The sequence below is a fragment of the Podarcis melisellensis genome, assembly GCF_964234715.1.
Source record: "Podarcis melisellensis genome assembly, chromosome: 5".
Taxonomy (NCBI): Eukaryota; Metazoa; Chordata; class Lepidosauria; order Squamata; family Lacertidae; genus Podarcis; species Podarcis melisellensis.
Window position 1 is genome coordinate 58,450,562 of NC_138537.1, and position 27,409 is coordinate 58,477,970.

General features: G+C 40.9%; 2 protein-coding genes across 11 annotated transcripts in view; one reads left to right on the forward strand and one right to left on the reverse strand.

Moving 5' to 3' along the window:
- Positions 1-1,436: 1,436 nt before the first annotated feature.
- On the reverse strand, positions 1,437-26,957 carry LOC309370760 (uncharacterized protein). Of its 7 annotated transcripts, XM_081912875.1 has the most exons (8): positions 24,959-25,014; positions 24,508-24,588; positions 14,252-14,333; positions 11,512-11,529; positions 10,562-10,745; positions 5,713-5,867; positions 4,773-4,977; positions 1,437-1,616 (listed from the first exon to the last, which is right to left on the reverse strand). In XM_081912875.1, exons 3-7 carry the CDS (start codon positions 14,276-14,278, stop codon positions 4,954-4,956), a joined length of 408 nt encoding a protein of 135 aa, XP_081769001.1. In that variant the 5' UTR covers positions 14,279-14,333; positions 24,508-24,588; positions 24,959-25,014; the 3' UTR covers positions 1,437-1,616; positions 4,773-4,953. The 7 variants fall into 7 exon arrangements, 4 of the variants coding, with proteins under 4 accessions (XP_081769001.1, XP_081769002.1, XP_081769003.1 ...); XM_081912876.1 differs by lacking the exon at positions 5,713-5,867; XM_081912877.1 differs by lacking the exons at positions 1,437-1,616; positions 5,713-5,867 and having other exon boundaries at positions 4,766-4,977.
- MGMT (O-6-methylguanine-DNA methyltransferase) overlaps positions 20,878-27,409 on the forward strand; it is a 169,687-nt gene continuing 163,155 nt past the window's right edge. The window contains exon 1 of one of the 4 annotated variants that reach the window (XM_081912865.1): positions 20,878-21,053. In XM_081912865.1, the coding sequence (XP_081768991.1) occupies positions 20,893-21,053 (161 nt within the window). In that variant the 5' untranslated portion in view covers positions 20,878-20,892. Of the gene's footprint in view, positions 21,054-25,067; positions 25,251-25,842; positions 25,950-27,409 lie in introns of those variants that run through there. The other 3 variants (XM_081912864.1, XM_081912866.1, XM_081912867.1) reach the window with 3 other exon arrangements.

The window sequence follows — 27,409 nt, forward strand, 5'->3', positions numbered from 1 at the left end:
TGAATCTTTTATAAGTTTTCCATGAACTATATTAATTAAAAATTAGTTCTGGGAATATTTTTTATGGAACATAAGATCTTGCATAAACATAAATGTTCAGAGATTTTTTTAAACAATATTTGAAATATAGCGGTGTCCATAATACAGTATGTGAAATGAAAGTAAGTTATTCCAGTATGTCTGGTTGCTGGGTCTTGTTTTTGGATTAAACTAAATTGTCTAACAGTATAACCTTAAAAATGGCTTCTCATAAGTAAGTCCCACTGAGTTAAGTGGGGCTTATGCCCACATGAAAGGGAATAGAATTGTAGCCTGATTTATATTAATTTGGCTCTACAATGTTCAACACTTAGCTCATTGTTACTAAACTGTATCAAGTTGATAAGTCCTATAAAACATGATTGAGGGCGCTGTCCCACCAGGCTAAGCAGCTGAATTCCCATTGATTTGAATGGAATAGCCTCCTTAAAACTCTCCATTAGGACTTCAGCATACTTAATTTCAGATGGATTGTGCCCTGACTATGAAGATAGTGTTTCATTGCTTACTCTGTTCTATTTGCACAATTGTTGGATGTTAAATATGTGAATCATCATGCAAAACATTTCACTTTAGTTTGGGTTCAAACTACCCATTACATCTTATCAAAGGCTCACATCCCCATCCTACATTCCACTTTCTTAAGATGTTTACCATAAGCAGCACTGCAAAGGATGATTATGAAAAGATTCAAACAAATCTTCAAGAGAGAGAAACTTGTCATTGAAGCCATACTCCTTCACTATCCTCTCACTGGTGCCCCTCCAAGCGGTTGATCATTCTGGCTAACTAACTGATCTCATTCATATCTCACAAGTCCACTGTGATGCTTTTGCTAAGCACTTCGGGATAAAATAACTTGCATTTTAATGTTGTATTTTAATTTTGTTTTTAAGTTGTGTTTTAATCAATTGTTTTTATACCTTGTGTTAGCCACTCTGAGCCTGGTCATGGCTGGGGAGGGTGGGGTATAAATAAAATTTATTTATTTATTTATCCACCGTTACTTGGACACCATTTTATCTGCAGTCCCATTACAGAATCTGTCTAGATAACTGTCTATTCCTGTATTGTGGGATAATGACTTGTTACTGAGCTGTAAGAACTGTGAGCCCAATGACAAATTTAGCTGTACTTTTGTCTAGAAAGACAAGTGTATCCTTACCAATTCCAGAGCTCACCCCAAAAATACATGTGTTTAGAAAGCTCACAAAAGTTAAAAGGACATAAACTGTTACATCAGCACCAAAGTGTGATTTCACAGCCACCTCAAGGTGTAACATACTTTAAATAAGGTATATGTGCATTGCATGGCTTTTACTTTAAGGGATTTGATTCAACAATACAACCCACTGATGTAAGGAAATGTAAAGTTTGACAAGGCAATCTGTCAGTGAAACAGCTAGTCTCATTTACCTGAGTATCTACAAGTCTTCTGTGAGACCCCAGCCACACTAGGGAGCAGCACTCTACCAGAAGACAACATAAGGTAAGACCAAAGTTTCTTACTTTCTGTGCTTTGGCTTTCCAAGTGGAATGATTTAGTTTGTTCATCAGATTGTTTCATGCCTTTAATTCTGCAATGTCATAATAAGGTTATCTTTGAAAGTCAAAGAGCAAATCCTATTGTTGTGTTACACGCCACCCCAATCTCTGAGCAGTGCGGAGTCAAGACACCCACAAACTCATAACAGTATATACAGAGGCTTGAGCTACAGCCCAACATATTCCCTTTCATAAGATAAGTGAGTTGTTCTCGGTTGACATTTGTGTGGGTAGCTGGAAATTGACTTCTTCTTTTTTAACTACAAGTTTGTCTCTCTTCTGTGAAAGCGGGCCCTTTCTTTTTTTGTTCAGAACGGATTTTGGTCTTTCAAATTTCAGCAGTGCCCCAGGCGAGATCAAAATTTGGTCTCCCCACTTCTCACCTTCCTTTCTGCATGTGCACTGTGCCAAAGTTGTGACACCCCCCTCAGCTCAGCACCCAGCGCAGGGGAACCACTTGTGCTGCCCCCAATACACCTCTGCCATCCCTGTTGGCAAGGTACTAGTTGGAAGGGGGATCCTAATTAGGACTGTAATGTTTCCAATAACTCCAGTACAGTGGGATTTCATACAGAGGAAGTGGGTGTCTGTGTGTGTGTGTGTGTGTGTGTGTGTGAGAGAGAGAGAGAGAGAGAGAGAGAGAGAGAGAGAGAGAGAGAGAGAGAGAGAGCGTGTTTAGGAATCAGGTGGATATCAAATGCAGCAACTGGGAAAGCTGAAACAGATACATGTTTCATGGGGAATGCACATAAACATCATTTTGTTATATTCTTCTTTTCCACTGAAGTGCATTTATGTATGATAAGTCCAAATAGCTTAAAATGATTTGGTAACCTTCCTAAATCCTGCTAGAGGGACTCTGATGTGTCCTTGGAACCTCAAGTGATGAGCAGTTTCCATATGTGCGTAAGCATCCATGTTAAGAGATCACTGTGCACACAAGTAAAGCCTCAACAAAGCTTTGTGTTGCACTCTTGGTGCAGAAGTTTTATTCCCCTATCACTTTCTATTTAGTGCTGAAAATTGCTACCTTTGCAATGGGCTAAATTTGTACTCAGATGTAAGCTCTGCTGAGTCTGGCGGAACTTATGATCAGGTACACATGTATATGATTGCAGCCTAAGGTTGTGTACACTTTACCATTTAACATTTACTCTAGTGTGCTCCCACCACTGGTGTTTGAAATACACAGGGCATTGGGAACAATCCATAGGTAGTCTGTAGCTTCTTGAGAAATACTTTTGTTTGATGCATTCTTCCTCAAACCAGCTTCCGCCCGACTTGAAGATGTAAGTCACATTCACTTTGCAGTTGAGCTGATGTCTGTACTTTTGAGAGAGCCATTTTGCATGCTCTGATGACAACTTTATGAATAGGAGGAGCTGAGGGGTGCAGTTTGCAGGTACAGGGCAACCAAACAGGTAATGTACACTGGGTGAAAACATCCCTCCCCCTTTCTGGTGTATACAGCAACATCAAACATAACTTGAAGCATCGTAGGGGGAAATGACCTTGTTGTATTTTAAGTTGCTAAAGTGTACGTGGCCTAAGAAACATGCAGTAGAGAATGATTTTTCTGGGTTTTACCACACCTGAAAGTCATAAAGTTGCAGAATCGTGGTGTTTGCTTCCCCTGCCCCAAAGTGTACTGTGAACTTCTGCTATCAATGTATTACATCTGTAAAATCTGTTTTAAAAAAATTAGTCCAGAAAAGGATTAACATTACGTGTACATGAAAGCGCTTATTTGGCTTAAAAAATTGTTCCCTTTAGGATGAGTGCTCTTTATTCAACCTTTCAATGTCAGTTATCATTTTTAAAACAGCTTGACCTGGAAGCATGCAGCTAAAATTGTGGTGACTGTTAATGACAGTTTTATTGGATGCTATGCTTATAGTTCACATTTTGAGGTCTGTATGTAATTGATCTTTCTACCCTACGAGAGAAACACTGCAATAAGTTGGTTGCAGCACCACATTATAGTATAGAGAAATAATAATGATGTCACCTTGAGATTCAAAGATCGTGGAATAGTAATAGTCTCCTAGCTCATTCTCCCAACTGCAATGACCTCTCCAGTACTAAATCTTAACAGTCTCAGCATTATTTTTGAATTATTCATGCTAGCCTTTTCCCTCACTACAAAATCAAGGGAAATGAATGCATCATGCTCAATCAGCTCCACAGGTATTTTGTGTGTGTGTGTGTATAAAATTTGGTTTTGCTAAAAAAAGGGGGGGGGAGAGAAACTATAAAGTGGGATGGGTCACATGTCTAGCTGAAATAGAAGGAGGGGATGGAATGATCTTACATGTAGAAAAGGGCAGAGCACTTTCTGTATTATGCAATATTTATCTCTTTTTGAATCTGTATAAACTCCAGGATCCTGCCTTATGTCTTAATGGATTCTGTTTGTGTAGAAACTCGCACTGGAATTCAAAAAAGTGCCAGCATTTCTGATTATCCTAATTGTATTTTGCTGTACTGTTTTTGTCTAGAGTGTGCTGATTATCAATTATGTACCTTTATTACTGCACCTTAAAGAAGTATTCATCATGATTTTCCCCACCCCACCCCTCCTCCATCAATGGTATTGAGCAAAGCTAAGTGCTAGTGAATAGAATTGTTTAGCTGGAGCGATGAGAACAAGAGAAAAAGCAATAGTCCGGAGTATATTGCGTACCACTCTGTCCTATAGAGGACTGGGGGCGGGGGGGGGGGAATAACTCTTGTTTGTTCTTAAAGGCAGTATGTTGACAACTCTTCTAGTTTATCCAGTCTAGATAATAAGAGGATACAGTTTTATCTGAGTGATGGATTTCATAAAAAAAAGAGTGCACATGGGAATAAAATAAAATGCATGTAAATGTAAACTCAGGCAGGTATCCTGATTCATCTGTAGCTGGTGACCTTTAAGTTCATGATGAAAAACAAATGTCAAGCATTCAAAAGACAGGAGTATCCCTGGCTTTGCTGAGGATTTTGTATGCTATCGCACAGACTGTATTAATTTAGTCTGGCATCAATAACCTTGAAATCAGGATTTTGCGCTAAAAATCCAGTTTTATGTTTATTCAGAAAGCAAAGATAAAAGGCGACTTTATTTTAAGGGCCCTTCCAGTGGGAACAGGGCAAACATAATGTAACATTACAGATTTCCACCCCTCCCCAACCCCCCCCCCCTTTACCTTGCCATTCAATACTAGCTCCCATAGCAACAGATTTTATATGAATGTCTGGAATCTGATGATCTTCAGGTTGCTTTGCACAGAATTTTAATTATAGCCATGATAAGCTTGTGACGGAATTCTGTAATGCAGCTGCAAATAGAGAGCCGTGGCAGGAAAATGCTTGTGGGGCGAAAGATTTTTATGGCTTTGGTGCTTTCAAAACCTACCAGGGAAGGAAGAACAGTTGTATTAATTGATACAACATTTGAACAATACTTACCAATAAAATACTGGTTATGGGGAGATGATAGATGATAGATAGATAGATAGATAGATAGATAGATAGATAGATAGATGATAGATAGATAGATGATAGATAGATAGATAGATAGATAGATAGATAGATAGATAAACGGTGGCTACCTTACACTACCCCCAAACTTAACACTTTAAAGAATACTAATATTCACTGGTGGTGTGCCAAAAAGAAATTTCTCCTGCATTCCCGCCGCCGCAAAAAAAAAAAAAATCTCTCTATAAATTAAAGAGAAAAGAAATTGCATCCAAAATTATCTAAGGGGAGAGTAAATTTCAGTGAAATTCTCATGGGTGGGGTACAGGAATTTTCTTGTGCATATTTTACTCTTGAGAGTCTCTCCTTTTCTGATACAAATCATTTCACCAACACTCTGCATTCTGCTGCCTTCCTGGGTGACCATGCTTCAATGAAGTCCAGAGGAAGGCACCCTGAGGTAAACATGAAGCTTTCTCAGGATGAGGGAAGCTGATTGCCAGAGACATGTTTACTGGAATGGATCTCACACACATAATAATACTTTTCCGAAGTGTTTGACATAATCTTGAAATCCTTGCAACACCCCTATAAGGTAGGCCAATCCTGTTGTTCTTAGATAAGAGAGAGAGGACCCACTCCCAAGAATGAGAGACAACAACTCACCAAAGGCCAATACACACAATGGGGGCTTCTGGTCCATAGTTCATGTTCTGAACCATTTTGCTTGAGCACAGACTGGGTTGGCACAAGAAATTTTGAAACCTGAGGCCAAGCACAAAATGGTGCGTCCCACCAAAGAAGAAGAGGGGAGTGAAGATCTACATTGGGAACAAGGGGAGGGTTAGGGTTACATGCAATGCGCTCAACTGCTGCCCAAGGCAGTTGCCTCACCTTGCCTCATAAACGGGCCCCGAGAGCAGACTTCCTGGCTCCATCACACTTGGCCACCCCAGAATAAAGCAAGCTCAAAAACAGACACCTATCAAAATTCTAAAGTGTCCTGAGAACGAAGCAGAAAAATTGAAGCTTTTTTAGCAATGGAAACTTGTGCGGAAATGGAGGCCTGATTCTGGCACTACACTATTAATGGACAATAGTCTGAAAATACTTTGTGTAAAAAGCTAATCAGATCTGGGTCCAGCAAGTACCTTGATGGGAGGGTGTATAAGGATCTCACAGATTGAGGTTCCCTGCTAAAGGGGCGAGTAGAAGAAAACCAATGCAATAAACAAAAAATAATCATTACTATTACCAGTTTGTAACTGGTGCCCTGATTTCAGATAGGTTCCTGTTCTATTGGCTGCCCTGGGCTGCTTTGTGAGAAAGGGGTGTGTGCGTAAATTTACTAAATAAATAAGTCATATTTAGGAAGCTAAATGTGTGATCTTTGAATCCTGAAGAAATGCTATCTCATGTACATGTCTATAATGTATATTTTCATTTTTATTCTGAATGCATAATAAGATTCATTTAAACTGGGTAGGAATTACAAATGCACATAGGGAAAATGTGCTCTTTTGTAGTTACATCTACATCGTTTCAATTTGCTGTGTTACTTCTTTGTTCCAGATTTAAAAGAAACACTTTTCACTGTGATGAAGGTAATGCTAAATTTTTGAAGGTGGTGGTGGGGTGGGGGGGGAAGGCACCCACATGTTGAAAGGAATGACAAGAGCACTAAAACCTCACTGGTTTTAGCCTAATTGAACAACAAACAGGACTGCCTTCGCGGCAATTCTCAGCGCTATTAACATATATAGCAGAATATCCCAGCAGGTGGAAGGGAAGTATTTTGCAAACAGACTAGAAAGAACTGTTAGATTGGGATGAACCAAGAAAGTGAGCATGATTAGACCATGCTTCCCTGTTATTATCACTGCAAAATTAGGTCAATTATATTTTCACCTCCTCTAATCTTCTGTTAGCATCATGATCTGTTCCAGGCAAAAAAAAAAAAAAAAAAAGTTTTACAACTGACTTGAATGAGGCACACACTGGGTTTTATGAGTCTAGGCGATATATCATTAAAACATAGTTTAAGATGCTAACGAAAACAACGAAAAAGCAACAAAATTAGATATTAATGTTGGTAAATATTGTAATTACGGTGAACATCAGTGTCACAGATTCAGAACCAACAGAATTACAGGATGATTTACTTTATTATCCTTTGATGTAGCTTAGATATACCCACAGTCCTGCTCATAGTTAGGCTACTTAAATTTCATTGATCTTCAAGGGATGTAAGCAGCCTAATTGTGTGCAGAATGGAAACCGGTGTCTTGAAATTGTGCAGAATCAGTCACTAGCAATATGTTGTGTGTGATATATTTTCCTTTCTGGTGAGACATGAACATGAAAGAGGACCTCTATCAGTTTATAAAGAAGCAAAGTCTGAGTTTTGTTCCAAGTATCGGTGGTCTGAGATAGCATTGTGACTCTTACGTCAGCTCAGGAAGTCTATCCTGGCCATGTGAACTGTCCAGATCCATGGAGCAATCTTGAATTGGCAAGAAGATGGGCTAGATGACCTAATCAGGAATTGTTTCATCTTTTGCTTTCATGGTTTTATGATACCAAGGATTTGCGGCTCCAAGTGATTAGAGAGCGTTTCAAAGTGTCTTGTGGAATGGTGACAAAAGGGAAATATGCAAGACCAATAAAGAGAAATAAAATATAAAACAATGCTCTACAGTGTTAAGATTTTTATTTTTTAGAATTGCATTCTAATAGCAAATAGGAAATAGCAAGTTATTTTATTGTGAGGAAATACACTAGAGGGGCGGGGGGGGGGGAGACCACTAATTCGTTTTACATTGCATTAGCAATAGGAGGAAATTATTGTTGCATCCAAGTAATTAGATGAGATGTGGGGTGGATTCAGAAGTTTATGCAACAGAAAAGTTATTGACTTTACCTGGAAGAGGTACTCAAACAAAATAAAAATTCTTAATCCCAATAAATAGCACTCCCCCTCCACACAAAAGGACCCTAAAGAAGGAACTATGCCCTTTGCACTCTACATGAAGCAGAATGCCATTCATATGTTAGCGTTTTGTGCAATCCCAGATCCTTGCAGAAGAGCCCGCAGTCCAGTGGGCATTAATATTGTGAGCATCCCAGCAATCCTTTAAAGAAGGGGATAAAGAGGTGGCCCTCAGATGTTTGCCATTCAGTCCCCCAGCTGGTTTCTCCTTCGCAGCCCCACACCCTCCTTCCTCTCAAACTTGCATGCTGGCATTTCTTCTTCTCCAGCCAACACAGAAAAGCAGCAAACTGCAGGCCTAATCCAGATAAGTGGACAGCGGGAGGTAAAATCCCTAGGTAAAAACTCAACATCACGCTGTGACAAGCATTATGTCTACACAAGCATTTCAGCATGCCAGACTGAACATCCCTGCTCTCCCCCCCCCCTCGCAATGTTCTGGGGGTTCCCCCCTCCAGAGCCAATTTTGGGAGGTGCAAATGAAGAGGAGATGGGGGAAGCCCTGTTCCACAAGTGGAAGGCTTTGCACAAGGCTTCACCCGAGAGTCCCGAGAGTCCTGCTGACTGAAATGAATGGATCCTTTTTGGCAATGCAAATGGCAGGTGCTGGGTACCCAGTGTGGTTAATGACCGCAGTGTGGGGTGAATGGGTACTAGATCTCACCTGCTGTCCCTGAGCCCATGCCAGGTTGTCAACCCAGATCGAACCCCCAGTGCCTGCTAACTGCATTGTAGAAGAGGTTCCTTTGAAGCAAACAGGAGTTGTCCCCCCCCCCATACTGTGCTTGAACAAAATCTGCCTCAGCGTATGAACCTTTAATTTAATACATTTGGCGTTATTTCATCCCCATAATTTTCTAAGAAAAACAGAGGCACTTAAGAGTGTGATTTATCCAATAATTATCTAGGCATTAACTTCATAAAAAATACGCTATTTGACATGCATATAAAGTTAGCCTTCAGCAGACACGATCTCCTGCCCCAAATATGGGAAAAAATGAAAGGCAGATTGTAGATGGAAGAGAAATATTTTACAGGAAGAGGAAATGTGCATTTTCCCAAGTCAAGCAGGTCAGATCTGCAAGCCCTTTGTAATATAAATGCATTGACACAAACTGGAGGTGCTGGCTTTTGCCCAATACAAATACTATGAAATTAGCAAGAGGATGGAGCTAATAAGGGACTACCTGAAACATACACACCAGGCATGGCTGGTTGGGTGGTTTTCCACAAGCTATTAAATGTCCTTGTATCCACCATATTTTTCCGTGTATTAGACAAGGTTTTTTGACTAAAAAATCTTGTCAAAAAACTGGGGTTGTCCAATACATGAGTAGTGGCATGGGGGGGGGGGAGAGAGAATTGCTGTTGTTTTTTAGATATAAGATGGAGGGCACCTGTACTGCCAGTAGTACCTGTGAAAAGGATCTAGGAGTCTTAGGAAACTGTAAGAGTCAAAATTGTGATGCAGTAGTTTATTCTAGGCTGCATCAACAGAAGTATAGCATCCAGATCAATTGAAATAATAGTCCTGCTCTGTTCTGCCTTGGCAGACCATACCTAGAATACTGTATCCACAAGTAAAGAAGCATATTGACAAGCTTGAACGTGTGCAGATAAGGGCAACCAAGATAATAAAAGGTTTGGAAACCAAGTTTTATTAGTAGTGTTTTGTTTTGTTTTGGAAAAAATGGTGCTGGTACTCACCATTAAGTTGTTAAAGTAAGTGCTACACTTTAAACATTTGGAAAAAAAAGAAGAGATGCCAGTACTATGTACCCTTGAGTAGCCTCAGAAAAAAAGCACTGCTTATGAGGAATGGCTGACATAATTGGGTATTTTTAGCCTGTTAAAGAGGAGACTGAGAGGAGATATGATAGCCATCTTAAAAAATCTAAAGGGCTGTCACGTGGAGGATGGAACAAGCTTGTTTTTTCTCCTGCTGGGGGGTAGACTTGAAGCAATGGATTCAAGTTAAAGGAGATTCTAACTAAACTTTCTGACAGCAAGAGCTGTTCAACAGTGGGACAGACGCCCACAGGAAGTGGTGGACCCTCCTTCTTTGGAGGTTTTTAAGCAGAGGTTGGATGGCCATCAGCCATGTATGATCAAGTTGAGATTCCTGCATTGCAGGGGGTTAGACCAGATAATCCTCGGGTCCCTTCCACCCCTACAATTCTGTGATTCTAGATTTGTTATTAATCCTTGCCCTTTTGATTAGAGAATGCGGAAGTGGACCTAGTCCCATTAACTTGCGCTATGTGATATAAAACTTCAGCGCAGAAAAAAAGGCAATTATCACAGAGAATGCACAGGACTGCATGGGTCCTTAACATGTCACGGAATGTCAGCCCTTGTGCCATGAAACTCAAGAAAATGATTGGTGTGCAGTGCACAAGCAATTACATCTGTGTAAAATGACTGCACTCACTTTGGAGGGAGGAGGGGGAGTTAACAGGGAGATTTCAGTTTCAAACTCCAAGATGTTTTTTCCCCCCTTCTCCCCCAATACTCCCCGCTCTTTACCCAATTTTCCAGCTGAGCTGACTGAGGCATGAGGAGGTGAAGAAGCTTGAGCAAGGTCACCCAGGAAATCAATGAGCAAGGCCTGCTTAGAGCTTCGCTTCCTCGTCACAGCTCTTCTTCTTCCTTTGCTGTGCAGCTGCTGGACTACTCCTACCACGAAAATTCCCTGCGCTCCAAGTGTTAGCTGCGAGGGAATGACGATAACAACCACAACAAAAAAGTCGCAGATGTGCTCTAAGAACAATTAAAATTAAAGAACGGCACCTTATCCCCCTAAGAATGGAAGGGTTTAATTAGTGTGATAGAGTAAAACATGTTTCAAGAGGTTAATCTTTTGCCACAGTGCAATCGCTATCAGATGGATCTCAAAAGATTCCTGCTAAAAGATAGCACTTTTGTGTGTGTGGTGTTTTTTTTACTTCCATGAACTAACATGACTTGTTTAGAAACAAGAGTTTCTTCTGTCATAATAGTTGGCCTGGGATAAGTAATTCAGGATTCACCCCAACGTGCCATATTATTTACTTCATAATATCCCTGGCAATACACTAGTGAATCTGAGTAGTAATTAATCTTAAAAAAAAACAAACCCAGTGGCTCTGCTACCTCTGAGGGGAATAGGTTAATTTTTTAAAAGCTATCAGCACCATTATGCTAACTTTACCAACATCCCCTTTCTTCACAGGATTGATAACAAGGACCCCCAGCTATTCCCCTTGCAAATTTCTCCCTCAGTCTAAATTAGGAAACTGGATGAGGCAGTGGCGTCTCTATGGACTAAATATGCTGGGTGGTGACAGAGAAAGAGAGTGGGTTTAGCTACTGGGTAAGAGAAAGCACAAACCTGCAATCAAAGATCATGCCTCCTTTGGTAAAATCTCATCTCCGAAACAGAATACTGTACCCACAAAAGTCCTCATAAGCATTTTCATATATATTTTTTTACATGCCACAGACCTTGAGATAATCTGTAAAAATAACAGGTTATAGAGATTAGTAATGCTTGGCATTCTGTTATGACTCCTAGAATGTATAATACAGGAATTTTACTATAAATGTATGTTTCATGCATACGCACAACAATGGTAGCAATAAAATACCAGAAATTAAACTGAACTCTGGCTAAAGAGTTGTTAAGGCTGCAATCCTATAGCACTTACCTGGAGGTGAACCCAACTGAACTTCTGAGTAGACCTGTACAGGTTTGCACTGCAAATAAAGATTTGGGTGGAAAGCTGAAACTGTGGAATTATCTGACTCGGTTAAATAAACATGTGAAGTTGTTGTTGCCACCAATTTTTGTTTTAGTTTTGGGCTTCAGTTGCCCTCTTAGGGTTGCTTCACATGTCAGGAGCAGCCATCTAGAGAGCTTCCAAATTATTTATTTTCAGTTTTATGAAAGCATACTTCTTTTGGTTATTGCATGTTGATTATGATGAACTGTTTTTCTTGTTCCTAGCTCCTGTGTGAGGCTTTGCCTCAATACTATTTTAGTATTGGCTCCTGGAACTTCTCCTCATTCTTCTATCTTCCCAGAAAGCTTTTCCTGTTCCTACTTTAATCTTTTTTCTTTCATTACAAAAGATGGATTGCAAACAATCTGACATCTTTGTTCCCTGAAAAGTTGGAACGTTTGTGAACATTCCACACTATTACACCACCAGCTTAGCCAATAGATAGCAGGGGCTTTGCCACTGCAAACTGTATGCAATACTGTAGATATTATAAATGGGGAAATTAGCATTGTCTTGGTGTAGAAATGGAACTGTGAAACCCATAATTTTAATCACATTTGGTTGCATCATTAAGGACTAGATAGGTTCCAAATTATCTATTTACAGCTTTGTGAATGCATGCTTCTGTTGTTTATTGCAAGCATCAAATAATCAATTCTGAATCCTAGGAAAATAAACACAAGGAAACTGATTTTCTTTTGCTCCATATTCATGCTGTGGGGGGAAAAACATTCTATGCCTACATTTTGCCATTATTCTTTCTTTTAGAGTTCTGATAAGCTCAAAACAAACACACATTAGTAATTGTTGGCAACCTTCGGCAATAAGGAAGCTACAGCTCATCAGTTCTAATCTAGAGATCAAAGCAATTCGGTGGCAACATAAAACAGTTCTGTTTCAGAATTGACAGGATATTCCTTTAAAAACATAACATCAAACACAAATATGTGAGAAAAGTGATTTTATATTTAAAGATGCAGCAATGGTGGGTAGGGAAGGAGATGATGCTGGTAATTTTTACAGTTGGAAAAATACTTTATGTACCCATTTTTACTGGTAATAATTCACACTGATCCGGCAGCCAAGCTACATGCGATATAGTCATCCTGCAGACATGAAACATCTTTTCCATGCACCCAAGCTCAGTCAAGATCCCAAGGATGAGGCAAAAGAGGCTTCCATGCTATGTATAGGTAAAGGGACCCCTGACAGTTAAGTCCAGTCGCGGATGACTCTGGGGCTGTGGCACTCATCTTGCTTTACTGTCCAAGGGAGGCGACGTTTGTCCGCAGACAGTTTTTCCGGGTCATGTGGCCAGCATGACTAAGCCACTTCTGGCGAACCAGAGTAGCGCATGGAAACACCCTTTACCTTCCTGCCGGAGTGGTACCTGTTTATCTACTTGCACTTTGACGTGCTTTCAAACTGCTAGGTCGGCAGGAGCTGGGACTGAGCAACGGGAGCTCACCCCATCACGGGTATTTGAACCGCCGACCTTTTGATCAGCAAGCCCTAGGCTCTGTGGTTTAACCCACAGCGCCACCCGTGTCCCTATGTTATGCATAGGTTGCTACTATTTCAGGCAAATGAAGAGACTGGTTTGGATGGTACAGCAGATGCGCACTAAGCCAGATGCTCATGAGCAAGGCCATAAACGTCACCACATGGAAGATATTGCAAATCATGCAGTATAATTCTAACACCTAGAGTCAGGATGAACAAGGGTGCACCTTCTTATCGTTGGGTGAAGATATGTACATACTAAAATCTGATGTCAGCCTGCTGGGGCAAATGGTGGGCAGTAGGAGCTCAGCCTGAGATGCCCAGTCCCCTGCTGGTGCTGAGCTTAGTATAGCAGATTAAACAGTAACCTTGACAGTCTGCTTGAATGAACCATTATACAGTGGTACCTCAGGTTACATACGCTTCAGGTTATAGACTCCACTAACCCAGAAATAGTGCTTCAGGTTAAGAACCTTGCTTCAGGATCAGAACAGAAATCGTGCTCCGGCGGCGCGGCAGCAGCAAGAGGCCCCATTAGCTAAAGTGGTGCTTCAGGTTAAGAACAGTTTCAGGTTAAGAACGGACCTCCGGAACGAATTAAGTACTTAACCCGAGGTACCACTGTACATCAGTGCTAATCATGCACAGTGCTTGAGAAGGAATTAATTCTAGTTCAAGATCATTATATCCGTAAAGGAACTAGCTGCATTTCAAATTCACCCCTTTACAAAATGAACCAGTTCAGTTCAAGTTCATCCAAATTAACTTTTTAGTTCATAAAAAGTTTATCCTTGCATATATATTTTTCTCACATTCAGAATGTTATAGTTGCTGTGCTGAAGATCAATGCAGCGCTTATTGCATATGCAAAACTCTACACTAAAGATATAAACAAGTTTAAACTATGAAATAAGGCTTGCAAGTATAGACTTATGCAAGTATGCAAACTTACCTGCGAGTAAGCTGCTCCACTGAACATAGTGGGTCAACATGGATCTGCCAATCAGTTTATTCTGGTTTCGGGAAATAGGATCCTGAAAATGCAATGTGTCAAAAACAGTTTTATCTTCTATATGACCAGCAAGCTCCTATAATTTTCAAAGCGTTCTTTTGCCTTTCTCACACTACTTACATGTTCACATTTTTATCAAAACCATTAGTACAATAAGCTTCATTCTGCCCCTCTCAACATATTCATTTTCCTTCTCATTAGCTATGGACCCAATTTTTCTTCAGTCAACCATAATACTTTAAAAAAAAAAGATTCTGGACTTTTTTATTGCTGTCCATTGATGTTTTATTAATTTTCTCTGTAGAATACTGGCATTATGGAACAATTAAGAGTAATATCAGCTTTCTATAGCCTGGAGCATTTTGGAAAGTCTCTTGCTGTTTTACAGGACTAGAATGAGAACAAGTCTATAAAAAGAACATTATCTTAAATATCATATGGGTTTCTGGCTTTTTTATTTTCAGAGATCTCTTTTTGTCGGTGTCAAATATGGCAACAACTAACACCAGATACAAACCACTGAAGCCAGTTTATGTGTACTTAAATCAGATATCTGAATATAGGATGCATTTATGTAAATGCCAAACCATTTTGACAACTGGGTTCTGGGTTCATGTTGTCAGCAGGCAGCTTAATGTTCACTTGCAGCCAATCTACACAGCCGGGATGGGAAATCGGTGTTTCTCCAGATGTTGGAACTCCATCTTCCATTAGTCCAAGCCAGCATGATTGGTGGTCAGGCATAAGGACAGCTGTAGTCCAACGACATTTGTTGGGTCCTCATTCATAATGTGATGATCATCTTAACTTCCCTAGCTGGTAATAAGTGTCAGGTGCTGTTTCAGTTTCTGATAGGAGGTCACTGACTGATTGTGGTATTTTGAAATATTTGAGTATGCAGATATATGGCTCGGTTATAGCTGGAGGCAGCTGGCAGGCCAAAAGACAGTCATATCCACCACCCTATATTAGTTCTCCAGAGAATGACATTCCTGCTTCCCTTGATACTGCTTCCTTACAGAGGCCCCCTCTTCCCTGCCACAGCCCCTTTGTTTTCCCCTCACTTGCCCCTCCCTCTGGCTGGAATGATGGTGGTTAAGGGCGAGTTATCATATCCAACTATTTTTTAACCTTCATGGGCCATTACCTGTAATTTCGCTAACCGGAGACGTGCCTTAGAATTTTGCCACAGATCATCAAAGATTATCCGTCCCCATTGTCCCTCTTCCATCCAAACCCAAATCTTATTGGAATAATTCACTCAGCTGATTGGTAAGTTACTTCATTGACAAGAAGAAACTTGTAGTTCCTCTGTGGTACAATAATATCAATGCGGCATTAGAGAGTTATTATTAGTGTGTCTGCAAATAAATAATTTCAAGAAACTGTCCTGACAGATATGTAAGCATGAAATCCAGAGCAAGGCAAAATGTATTTTAAGGTTTATAATGTGAGAAGAAATGTGTGAATAGCACAGTATTTAGTGGGAATCTCTCACTCTTGTGCTGTTAAATGAAAACTATAAGCTATGAATAAACATAAGGCATAGTCTTGAACACTGTAATTCATTTTATAGCTGCTTTCCCACAATGTGTGGTACTGGAAGCCATCCTTAGGCTGCAGTCTTATGCTCACTTACCTGGGAGTAAATCTCATTGAACTCAATGGAGATGGTTGTTTTTTTCCCAGTAGCCATACAAGTGATTGTGCTATAAATTGGGGAAAGGTGTGGGTTTGTTTGTTTTTTAAAGCATGATCTTCAGCAAATTAAGCTGCTATTTTACTTTTAAAATAGTATTTTGCACCTTCTCAGAAGCGGTTAGCTTGAAATGCAGTTTCTTCACAAGGAAAGAAACTAACGTAATGCAACTGGGGGTGTTGTTGGGCCAAAGGGTGCAACTCCCACAGCATTTATATCTTGCATATCACAGCAGCTTTCTCCCTTCATATTTCGGAATTGTAAAAGACGGGCAAAAAAAGAACTCCTATCAAAAGAAGAGACACTGAAGACATTCATAAACATCTAGACAGAGAATTGCATTTTCAACAAGAGAACCTCAATAGTTAAGACTACATTTGGGACACTGCTATGACCATCTTATTTTCTCATTATGCTGTCAGAGTTGGAATTCATGTCAGGTTTTGAAGCCATTGAAACAAAGGGTACTTTCATAAACATCCATTTCATAAACTACAGCATATCTAATTCTTTTCAGCTCCGAATGCAGAGTTGAACATAGAGCGTGTGGTCTACAGAGAATTTGCCTGGAAAACATAAAACAATCTACTAGGTAAGTTGGGAAGCTGTTGACATAGGAAATGGAAATGGAAATTTGCTAGTAGTCTCCTATATCTATAGTTTTATACTCTACTTTGCCTGATGCTTGCTGATTGGAGCAGTATATCTTGATGTTAGTATCCCATTTCAGAAATATTCTGACATTATCTACTTGGCAGTTTGAAAAATAGTATAAAACTCCCAATGTATTTGAGTACATGTTTCAAAACAGCAATTGCAATATCCATTTCCACTGATGCAAGAGGCATGTTAGTGCCCACTTCAAGTAGCTGCATTCCTCAGACAGCAGTATGTGCTCGATTTGAAGGAGGGGTACTCTTAAAGCATAACTTTTTAAAAAACAACCACCACCACAACCAGAATTGACTAGATTTATTTTCACTGATTCTTGGTAATGCAGAGGAGATAACAAATCTTGCCAAGCATAATTGCTGTCTCCTCTCTGACCCAAAAAGTGTGCACATTAACTCCAATAGGATTTATACATTAAAAGTGCCAGTGCAGATTTATTATTTCAGGAAAACATACCAAATTGCACTTTGCAAACCACTCTCTGTTTACAGTCGTAATGGAGCAAACATTTCAACCAAAACATCTGCCTGACATCACAATGGGCAACTACAAATCTTAGTTCCCCACTCTGCCTTCATATTATCCAGCAGTTTGAGGTGGGTGGGTGGGGGGAAATACCTGTTTCTGTGATGCCACAAAGCACCTTGTTTTCCAATTCTAGGAGTTGGTCTTAAAAATGATGTGGCATAACGTAACACAACAAGGAGGAATCTGCTGCCTGCCTATTCTGGGGCAGCAGAGGGCAAGGCACAGTCTTTAAAACAGCCCTCACCCAAACTAGCATGCCAATGGGAGTTGGCGAATGCTGCTTTATTGGTGTTTTTCTTTTTTTAAAAAAGGAGTCTTAAAAGGGAATGCAGCACTGTTGCGAGAACATGTAGTCCACGAGTGGAGAACTTCAGACCCAGGGTCTGAATGTGGTCTTGCAGGCCACTCTATCTGGCCCTCAGGACTCTCTTCAGGCTATACTCCCTCCCCCTATGTCAGGCTCCTCTCCAGTCTGTTCCATGCCCTCGTCAAGGGCTTTGAACTGTGGTAATGCCTCCTGCTTACTTGCCTGCATGGATCTCTGACTTGGGTCTAGGTGGAATGCACCCTATTATACAAAGGTTTGAGTCACATCCGTTTCCCCACCTTACCCTCATTTTTGGCTGTCCTCCACCCCTGCTTCGCTCCCCTGTCCACCACTGACATGCAGCTCGCAGAAGGTTGCCCACAACGTAGCCCTCACGCTGAAAAATGTTCCCCACCCATTTAAAAAGTATACATACAATCTGAGGGTTATCACGGATAAGCACACTCGTCCTCCACCTGCAAAGCCTTTTAAAGGTAAAACAACTCCAAAAGCCCAACAGGCACGAGTGTTTAAGGACAGGAAGGAATGTGCATTAATTGTCACCACTGACAGAAACCTTGACAGCTGAACTATACATGTGGTACCATTAAACACACACACACACACACACACTACCAGATCTGACAAGTTGAGTGCAAAATGCCACAAGACCAATTATTAAGCAGCTTGTATGTTTGAAAACTGGCCACTTTAAGCTCCCATTGTTATGGGCCAAGAAGCAGATTGTGATTCCATCTGCCTTCCAAACAGTGCAAGTGAGTACAGTAGACCTTTGCGTCAACTGCCAGTGTTTGGCAACTCTCTTTTTTTCTTTTCTTTCTTGTCCTTTTCTTTTCGGTTTGGCAGCCTTCTGCCAATCTATATACTGTGGGCCCATGCAAACCTATTTCCTCTGTTTTCCTTTGATTCACTTGCTTTAAGCACAGGAGAAGGGAGTGACCACTGCAACTTTGCCTTTCCGGCCCTGTTGTTTTTGGAAAACATTCAAACCTTTTAAATATTGGCTTGGTGAGCTTTGCCATGATAAAGCTGGAGGAGAACCTCTGATCTAACAGCACCACAATCACATGGGAAAATAGGAGTATTGTTCCTTCATCTTACTATTATAGCTATAGCAGAAGTGATGTGCAGTCTTATGGAATATTACTAGGGTTTTGTCCAGAAAATCATGAACAGAAGCCATGTTCATGTGGATGATACCCCTTTTACATGCCTTCTATGCTGCCTGGATGTTTTAAGATACATACACAAGTACAAATGGAAGGATAGGATGTGTGAATTTAAGGCAGAATGAATATACAGGGTGAGTCCTACAAAAGACGCCCCGTGGATACAGAGTACACATGTTCCACAGGGCCTCTTTTAAAAGACTCACCCTGTACATTTTGGGACCATTTCTGGATGCTTGTGCTACTTATAGCTTGGATTACCATGATTAGCAAAGCATGGTTGATTTACCATGATTAGCAAAGCATTTGCCAGTGCATTAGGTTGGTAATGCATACAAGGTCAGTAAGATGATACCAAGATTGTTCCAATAAAAAGTCATTAGCTGACCCTCTTTACGTCTTCTGCTCTCCAAGCTCAATAGAGTACCTGTTCTTTCTATCAAACTCATATCATGCATGACAGAGGAAATTCGGATTTGTGGTTGATCTGGACAACTCCTTTGGTGGTCTAATTTTAAACCACCTGTTGGCAGAGAAGTGATTTATAAATTTTAAAAACAAAATAAAGACTATTTCTTTTCTTTCTTTCTTTCTTTCTTTCTTTCTTTCTTTCTTTCTTTCTTTCTTTTTAAAAAATCAAACTTCTTCCTTCTCTTCTTTGCCTGGCCATTCAACATACTTTGACCAAAGTGACCACAAAGGCTGTGTATATATAACGCCAAGTGTCACAAACGAGATCCTTTCAGAAACAGGAAGTAAAAGTGTTCAGTTTAAACTTTGGAAACAACTCCAATGAGATTTAAATCAAAAATCAAAAATCTCCCACCTTTAATATGCAACTCTTTGTTAAACAGTTACTATTAAATACCGACCTGGAATGTGCTGGCAACAGTCCCAGCCTTTGTTCTCATAAGGAAGTAAGCTTAGTGCTGTTGGGAATATTATGCCAAATGTGCTCCTGAACTTGGGGGAAATGACTGTTTTGTATTTTGAGCTGTATTATGCTAAGTGAATTCTAAATCCTAGTGTTAATAATAAATAACCAGTGGCAGTTGCTATCTTAAAACACACAAATGTGGAATGCAATTAAACCCAACCTGTACAAAAAGCCCAGTGTAAATTCTAGGCTAACCTAAATTTCACTTATCTTCCCTGCTAAATGGTTCTTCCCAACAAAACACTGCAAGGCTGCCCTTTCACCACCACCACCCTACAGCAATGCCATGTTTGTTTTCTTGCTGAACAGTGTATATTTTAATGGTGCAAAGATGCTTTATCAAGCCTTACTCCCTCTATTTTATGTAATCCAACAATTGGCTCAGGAAGGATGGTCAACCTACCAGTATGCGAACATCACCCTGAAAACTATTTGTGCACAACCCAAAACCGCAATCCTATCCATCCTTACCTGGGAGTCAGTGTGACTTGCTCTTGAGTAAACATGCTTTGGACTGGCCTGTTAGTCATTTGAGAGAAGTGTGATTAAGTTCAGCAGAGAATTACCAAGAGTTCTCTGGTGGTAAGAGAGAGGAAACCATGACTTACAAAAACTTCTGAAAGTCAATCCTAATAGTGGCTTCTTGATTCATGTATCTGTGTCAAAGTATATATTTAAAACTTAGAATAGTACATGGTCTTCCTTTATAGACTAAGGAACCAGATGTATAAATGGCCTGATCAGGGGGTTTTTCATATGTATATTTAACTTTGTGCTCTAATAATTTCTTGCAACAAGAGATCTGAAGTTAAAGGAAAGCATTAAATGGACAAATCTACAATAAAATATCAGCCTTATTTAATGGCATTAAAGGAAAACTGGATTCTTAGCTGTTTTATCAGCTCTGTCTACTACATCATATTTTAGTGAACTTTTATAGCAGTAGACAGTGCTACAGCAACTTGATTATTTTAATACTGATCCACCTCAAGACTTTCCAGATTCAATCAACACGATCCACCGAGGAAGGCTACCTGTTCAGTTGATATACACATTTAGATAGGGATACGCATTTTGGTGTGTATTTGGTTCCCATTCAACTTGATAGCTCTATGTGATGTGCATCTCCACTGGCTGGATGTGAGAGAGGACAGGGCTTCTGTGCCTTTAATAGCCGTGTAGAAGATAGAATTTCAGCGGGTGTAACTTACATCACAAGTGCATCTACGTAGCCATTCCCTGTGCTACATGACTATTAAAGGTGTAAGAGCCCAGCGTTCTTTTGCATCTCTCTGTCCCACTCCATCTGGATCCACTAGTCCAACATACGAAAGCATAATTGACAGTGTACACCTTTGCATGCCTACTCAGATGCAAGCCGCATTGCATTCAGTAGAACTGATTCAAAGGTAAAAAATGGATCTGAAGCTGGATCAGGCCCAGTGTCAGTTTTCCTTGCAGAATAATGTCTGTGTGCAATTATAATTTGAGAATGCGCTCTTGGTATGACAGAGAGGACTGGTAGAGAAATATTGAAAACAAAACTTGCAGGACTCAATAAAACGAGCTCTTTCTGCTGTGAGTGAAGCAAAGATATGCTGTGAGTCTATGGTTTCTTGATGAAATACCTTGTAAATCCTGCAAAAGAAAAGAAAAGAAAAAACAGCTAGAACAAGCCAATTTCACATAGTGGGGCCTTTGCCAGAAACATGCTATGAGGGCCTCAAGTGTTAGCTTTCTACAGCTTCCATTACCCTGGCAAAACAAACAAAGATATATTGATTGTTTCTGTGTGGGTACCATTTATTTATTTATTTGTTGGTTGGTTTTTTTTGTAGAAAATTTCAAAAGGAAATGAAAAATGGCCTGATTAGTCTCCCACTCAGTGTAAATCAAGGGTAATGTCACTAGTTTAATCAATACAAACAGTAAAATGTAAAGAACAACATAACCTATAAACTAAAACTGGAATAAAGACCGGAATTATTTATTTTACCAGAAGAAAGATGGGGAGGAAAAAACACACACCCCTGAATGCCTATGAAGAATTAGAATGCATTGTTAGAATTCTTACTGGTGACAGGAACAAAAATAGTGGAATTTATCAGAGTTACATAATCTATATTTTCCACCAGAAAAAAGCTGTATTTTACCAGACTAATAACTATTTGGTCCTTAGGCTGAAATCTCTCACCCGCATTTACATCCTAGGGAGTAAGCCCCATTGAACAAATTGGGACTTGCTTTCCAGAAAAGATGAATAGGGTTGTGATATAAGTTTACCTAGGTTGGAATCCAAAGAACCACACAGGCAGTGCAATCCTGTACATGCATATTTGGAAGTGAGCTCCTTTAAACCCCATGAGGTTTAATTTTGAGGAGACATACATAGGTCAAGCAAGGTGCCTGAGCTAGCCTAGCGGAAATGTAGTGATGTTCTTAGAAAAAATGACCCTATCACCCTGACCATTTTGTAAACTGCTTCTGAAAATGCCTCATGTAGGATGAGGTCCACTGGTAGAAAAAAAAAATCATATAAAATTCCTCTTGGGCTTACATAATTTGTTTTGCTGTTCTTTGGAACCTGGCCTAATATAGCGTCACATGGACACAATCTGGAAGCAGTGAGTGATGATGGGTTTGGATATGGGAAACCTAAAGCTTAAATCCTCGCTCAGACATGGAACTCACCATCTATCAAATCCATTTGCAGCCCAGGGTTATCAAGATAAAAAGCTGCTCTGTGCTCCATGAATGAAAGATGGGGTACAAATGTAAGAAATTTGATGGGGATGCAAATTTGGCTGCACCCACACTTTGGAACTCCCAAAAGAGACTAGCTTGGCACCCTCCTTATTGTCCTTCTGCCCGCAGGTGAATATTGTTTTATTCTGACAGGCTTTTGAGAACTGACTGTTTTTATGGAAACGGTTTTTTATACTGTTGTGCTGTTTTTAATATCTGCATTTTAATAATTTGTTTTTATATTGTTTTGATTCTGTTAAACTTTAAGAACTTTTAAACCATTTTTTAGCTTTCTGTGTTTTACCCATGTTTTAATTTTTTGTAAACCACCTTGACTCTCAGCTGTGGGGAAAATGTGAGAAATAAATAAATAAGAACTTTTGACATTCCTTATTTATATCCCTGTATTGCTAAAGAGCAAAATTTGACATCTGAGTAGACATGTTCAGGACCATGCTGCACACATATATAAAAAGAGGATGCAAGTGATCTGCTTTGTTCCAAAATATTAAATAAGTCTTTCTAAATATTTGCGTGCACATATATATATATATATATATATATATATATATATATATATATATATGGTACCAATAATTTCCTTGAAGTTATTCTGAAATGTGCTACGCTATCCATATCTATCACATAATGGATAGCGCTCTTCAATATTCAGTGATGCAAATTATTTGCTAAATTTCAAAAACAATTGTTACAAACTATTCTGTGCTTTTAATCATTGATTTTAATCATTGATTTACCAACTCAGTGTTTTTTTAATGAAGTCAAGATTAACATGGACTTTTACATTCAGCAAAAGCAAAAAATCACGCCTGTCATTATTCTGAATTGCATCAAAAATCATGTCACCCATAGTGAGTGCTGAATTAATCATTTGGCTAAATTATAGAGCTTGAATGAAGCTCACAACTGCATGGGCCATGTAGCTCAATCCTAGTCATCCTTACATGCAAGGTAGATCACTACTATTATTCTATGCACTGTATGGGCTGAAACTCAAGAGGTGGTGACTGCCAAAAGGCCTCCCATGAGGTCACTGCTGAGGGTTAGAACTGGGGTTTTTCCAGCTCTCATTCTTAGCTGGAAAGTCCTGGAGGACCTGTTCCCTGCCTGGCAGGCCTTTCCCACCTGGCCTGGGAGGGCAGAGCCCTGACTGACTCCCACTACAAAAACTGAGGCTGTTGAACAGACTTTGGGGCTGAAAGGTTCACCTGCTAGATTTCTACCTGGAACTCCTGGAATCTTGCATCTTGGTGAATTGGGTGTCTCGGGGGTGGAGTGCAACACTATTGTTTAGCTCAGATCATTCAAATGAAGACTTCTTGTGTACAAAGGAAAAAATGCAGGCCCAAGCCACAAGGAAAACTGTGCCCTGCCTAGGACACAGCTCAGTAAAGTTTTCAATTTCAGGTCTGATTCCTGGAATATGGAGTGCTTTCCCCTCATCATGGAGCAACTGCAGTTGGTCCCTGTTTCCAACACGGTTTACTTAAGCATAGTCAGAGTTAGGCTGTATACATATTTACTCCAGGTCCAATATGCTCCCACTATTGGTGTTTGAAGCCAATTACACTATGACGTTAGCCACAATCCATCTGTAGCCCATGGCTTCTTGAGAAGTACTCCTGTTTATGATGTGCTTTTCCTCAAACCATCTGATTTCCAAACTGCAGTTAAGCTGAGGTGTGTACATTTCAGGTAGCTGTTGTGCACGCACAGATGATACGTTCAGTACACTAGACTTCAACACTGTAAAACAAATTGGGTCACCCACTCAACATGATATAGTGTACGTAACTTTAGGCATACCAAAGCCCATTAAGTCTTTAAAACTCTGCTTCAAAAAGCTATGTCCATCTTCTGGAATGTACATGTGGTTGACACCCTCCCCTTTTCATTTCTGCTAGGCAAAGGTAATTGGTAAACATTATGTTTTGCCAGTAGTTGCAATATATTTTTTTAGTATTTCTAGAACTGCCCATGTACTTTTTATTTTATAGAAGAAAGGCTATTAGCAAACAGCCCTTCATTATAAGATTGTAGAGTACTATTAATTAGGGTTGCCCCCTTTAAAAAAACAAAAAGTCCTTGCTCTCTTACCTTTCAACAGCTGATATACAAAACTTGAACTGATGGAAGTGTTCTGCTCACTTGTTTTCATGCCAGAAAGAACATCAGCACCTGTATTTCACAACATAGGAAGCAATTAAAGGTACAGGTGTCCAGTAAACTGATGGTGATAATAATGCTTAAAGTTTGTACAGTGCTGTACAGTGTTTCATATGAAAAATCTCTTGACAAACTTCATTGCTCTCTTTTTTCACAAGTCAATTTTTAAAGTAACAGGAAGGAAATCGAAGTAAAATACGTCCCTTTTGGCACCCAGATCACGGACCCTCTAGAGACCACAGTCTAACCCCTGCCCCATATGGCTGATTATGAAGGGCCTCCCCCCAACCGGATTTCATATCACATACCAAAACAGAACCAAAATAGCAAATGCCTCTGAGAATAAACAGGCTACCTCCCCGCAAGTCACAGTGGTACCTACCCAAACTTATTGGGAAAGATGATATTGGAAAATTGCAGCCTCTCCTCTGAGCTTCCAACACCCAAACTACAGCTAAAAAGAGTAGAGGAATGAGGTATGTTTAAGTCGCTGCATTGGGAGAAGTAGGTATGTGGAGCATGCTGGGAATTGTAGTTTACACTATCGGAAATAAGCTGCTCGGCTTTCACCGCTTCAACTACAACTCCCACAAGGCAAACCACCTCTGCACAACACATTTGCCCCTTTCCGTTCAGCGGAGGAAAACCCGGCCGTTCTACTTCGTCTCTTTCAGGTTAGCCAAAGCGTGTGTGTCGCAGAAGCTCAGCCGGCGAGTTCCAGCTCTCTGCGCATGCAACTCAGAAATAAAGCCGTTTTCAGCTTTAGGAGCTGCAGTAGCAGCAGCTGTGTAACTAGGCGGCATGTTTACTCTCTGAGAAGCTTAGAACTGTTGAGTTTTGCAGTGCAAGCTCTTGCAAACTGCAGAGGAATAGACGAGGCCTCGTCCCTTCCCAAGGCGGCTGCCAAACGACAGGCGGGGTGGGATGGGGGGGGGGCGATGCATGCTTACTCGGAAGCAAGTGGCACCGGGTTCAATGGGGTCTCACGCCCGCCTAGCCAGCTGAATACAGAGGATTGCAGTGTCGCTTTACGGATGGCTACGCCTTCTGCCTCCACTCATTTGACACTCATTGGTCGGCCGACGGCTTAGGGATTGTCTCAGCCCGGCGGGCGTGCTAAAAAATAAAAAGGTCGTCGGAAAGCATCTACCCCTCGCCCCGGAGCAGTGAGCGTCTGGGCGCAGGTGCGGGCCAGTGGCCTCTTCAGCTGTTGAAAACCCAGAGAAGTCCGGGCTTGTCCCCCCCGCCGCCCAGTTTTCTAATCTCTTCTTGGCGCTCCTCCCGCTTCCTTAACCTCCCGTCATCCTGCACTTTCGCTCGTCTCTCTTTCCTGCCCAGAAGTGCCTTAAGAGCCTGCTACCCTGTGTTTGCAGGTGAGCCCCTTCGTATCCCGGACAAGGGACTTGTTTGTTCAGCTGATAAAACAGTGAGCCTGACGGGATGGGGGAACGTGGTAACAAGTGTCCTTCCAGAAAGGAGCGGGAAAAGAGAAACGCAGCGCTGATTTAACTCCACCTGCTTTATATAGCTGTCGTTGCTTCTCTGGTGCTTTAAAGCAAAAACAAACCACAACTCGTGTGCCCGGCGTGCGTGTGGCCCGGATTCCTTAGCCAAGCGCCAAGGTGTCTTTTCCCCCCTATTGCATCCGGCGTTCAGAGATAAGAGGGGGAAATGGCCTATATTCGGGCGCAGGCAGCTTGTATAACTTGCAAGACTTTTAAAAGGAAAACCATGATGAGTTTGGCGCTTTGCTTTTCCTCGCTGGAAATTTGTTGAAGTCTCCCGGGCTCGAGGGGGTGGCGTGCAACCGAGGGGAAAGTGCGGCGAAGGAGAAAGTCCAACCCCAAAGGGCTTTTTTTTCTCTCGGCTCGCCACAAATTTCCACTCCGTTCAAAGAGGAACTCTCTCTCTCCTTTCTAAGCGAGTGTTTTGGTTTCAGTTCAATTCCACCCAAGGCCCTCACCCTTCTCCTTTCCCACGCGCTTCCGTTGGTTTCTTCGGCTTGTTTGTTTTCCTTCTTAGCTCCGCCGTACTCGGCGGTTTTGTAACATGCTGTGCGTTTCTCTGGTGGAGGGAGGGTAATGTCAAGCTGTGGCGTCCCGAAGAGGGAATTCTCAAAAGGAGAGCTGTACTTAAAGAGCGGCTCTGAAAGTTGACTTCCTAATAAAAAGCGCCCAGCAGGGTTGCTTAGAAAACAAACGAGCCTTTTAAATATATATATATATAAACACACACACTTGCCTCTTTTCCTCAGCCTGGTGAATATTCTGGAGGGGTAATCATGCCCCCTCTTTCTATTGAAATCAGTTGCTGCCTCGTGTCCAAAATCTCCATATGCCTCTATGACACAGGTGCTTTCTGTGACATAGTTATGACATGGTCAGTCCCACCTCTGCATATGTTTTTTAATGCACTGCCACTACAAGCCATTTTAATCGCCATAGCTTTCATTTTTGTATTTGTGCTCAACAGCTCCACTTCGAAATATTTATATTCTCTGGAACAGGTTCTCGAGCTGTGGCCTGTGAGCTTCATTCAAGGGACCCATGAAGTGTCTGTGAAAATACCATTGAAAAGTGCACGACATCTAGCACAGCATATTGAAATTGCTACTAGAGGTAGACATATTATTTATGTGGTCTGCCAAGACCCTCTGCAGTTTTCAAGTGGTCTGTGTGTGTGGGGGGGGATTGGGAATAATTACTCTGGAGCAGGGTGCTCCAACTTTTCATATCAAGTGGGCTGCAAGAGTACGTTGTTGTGGAACCCACTAGCCTTGTCATACCTGCAAGTGGGGGTGGGGGGAGAGCAAGGCCAAAATTTGACCTTCTCC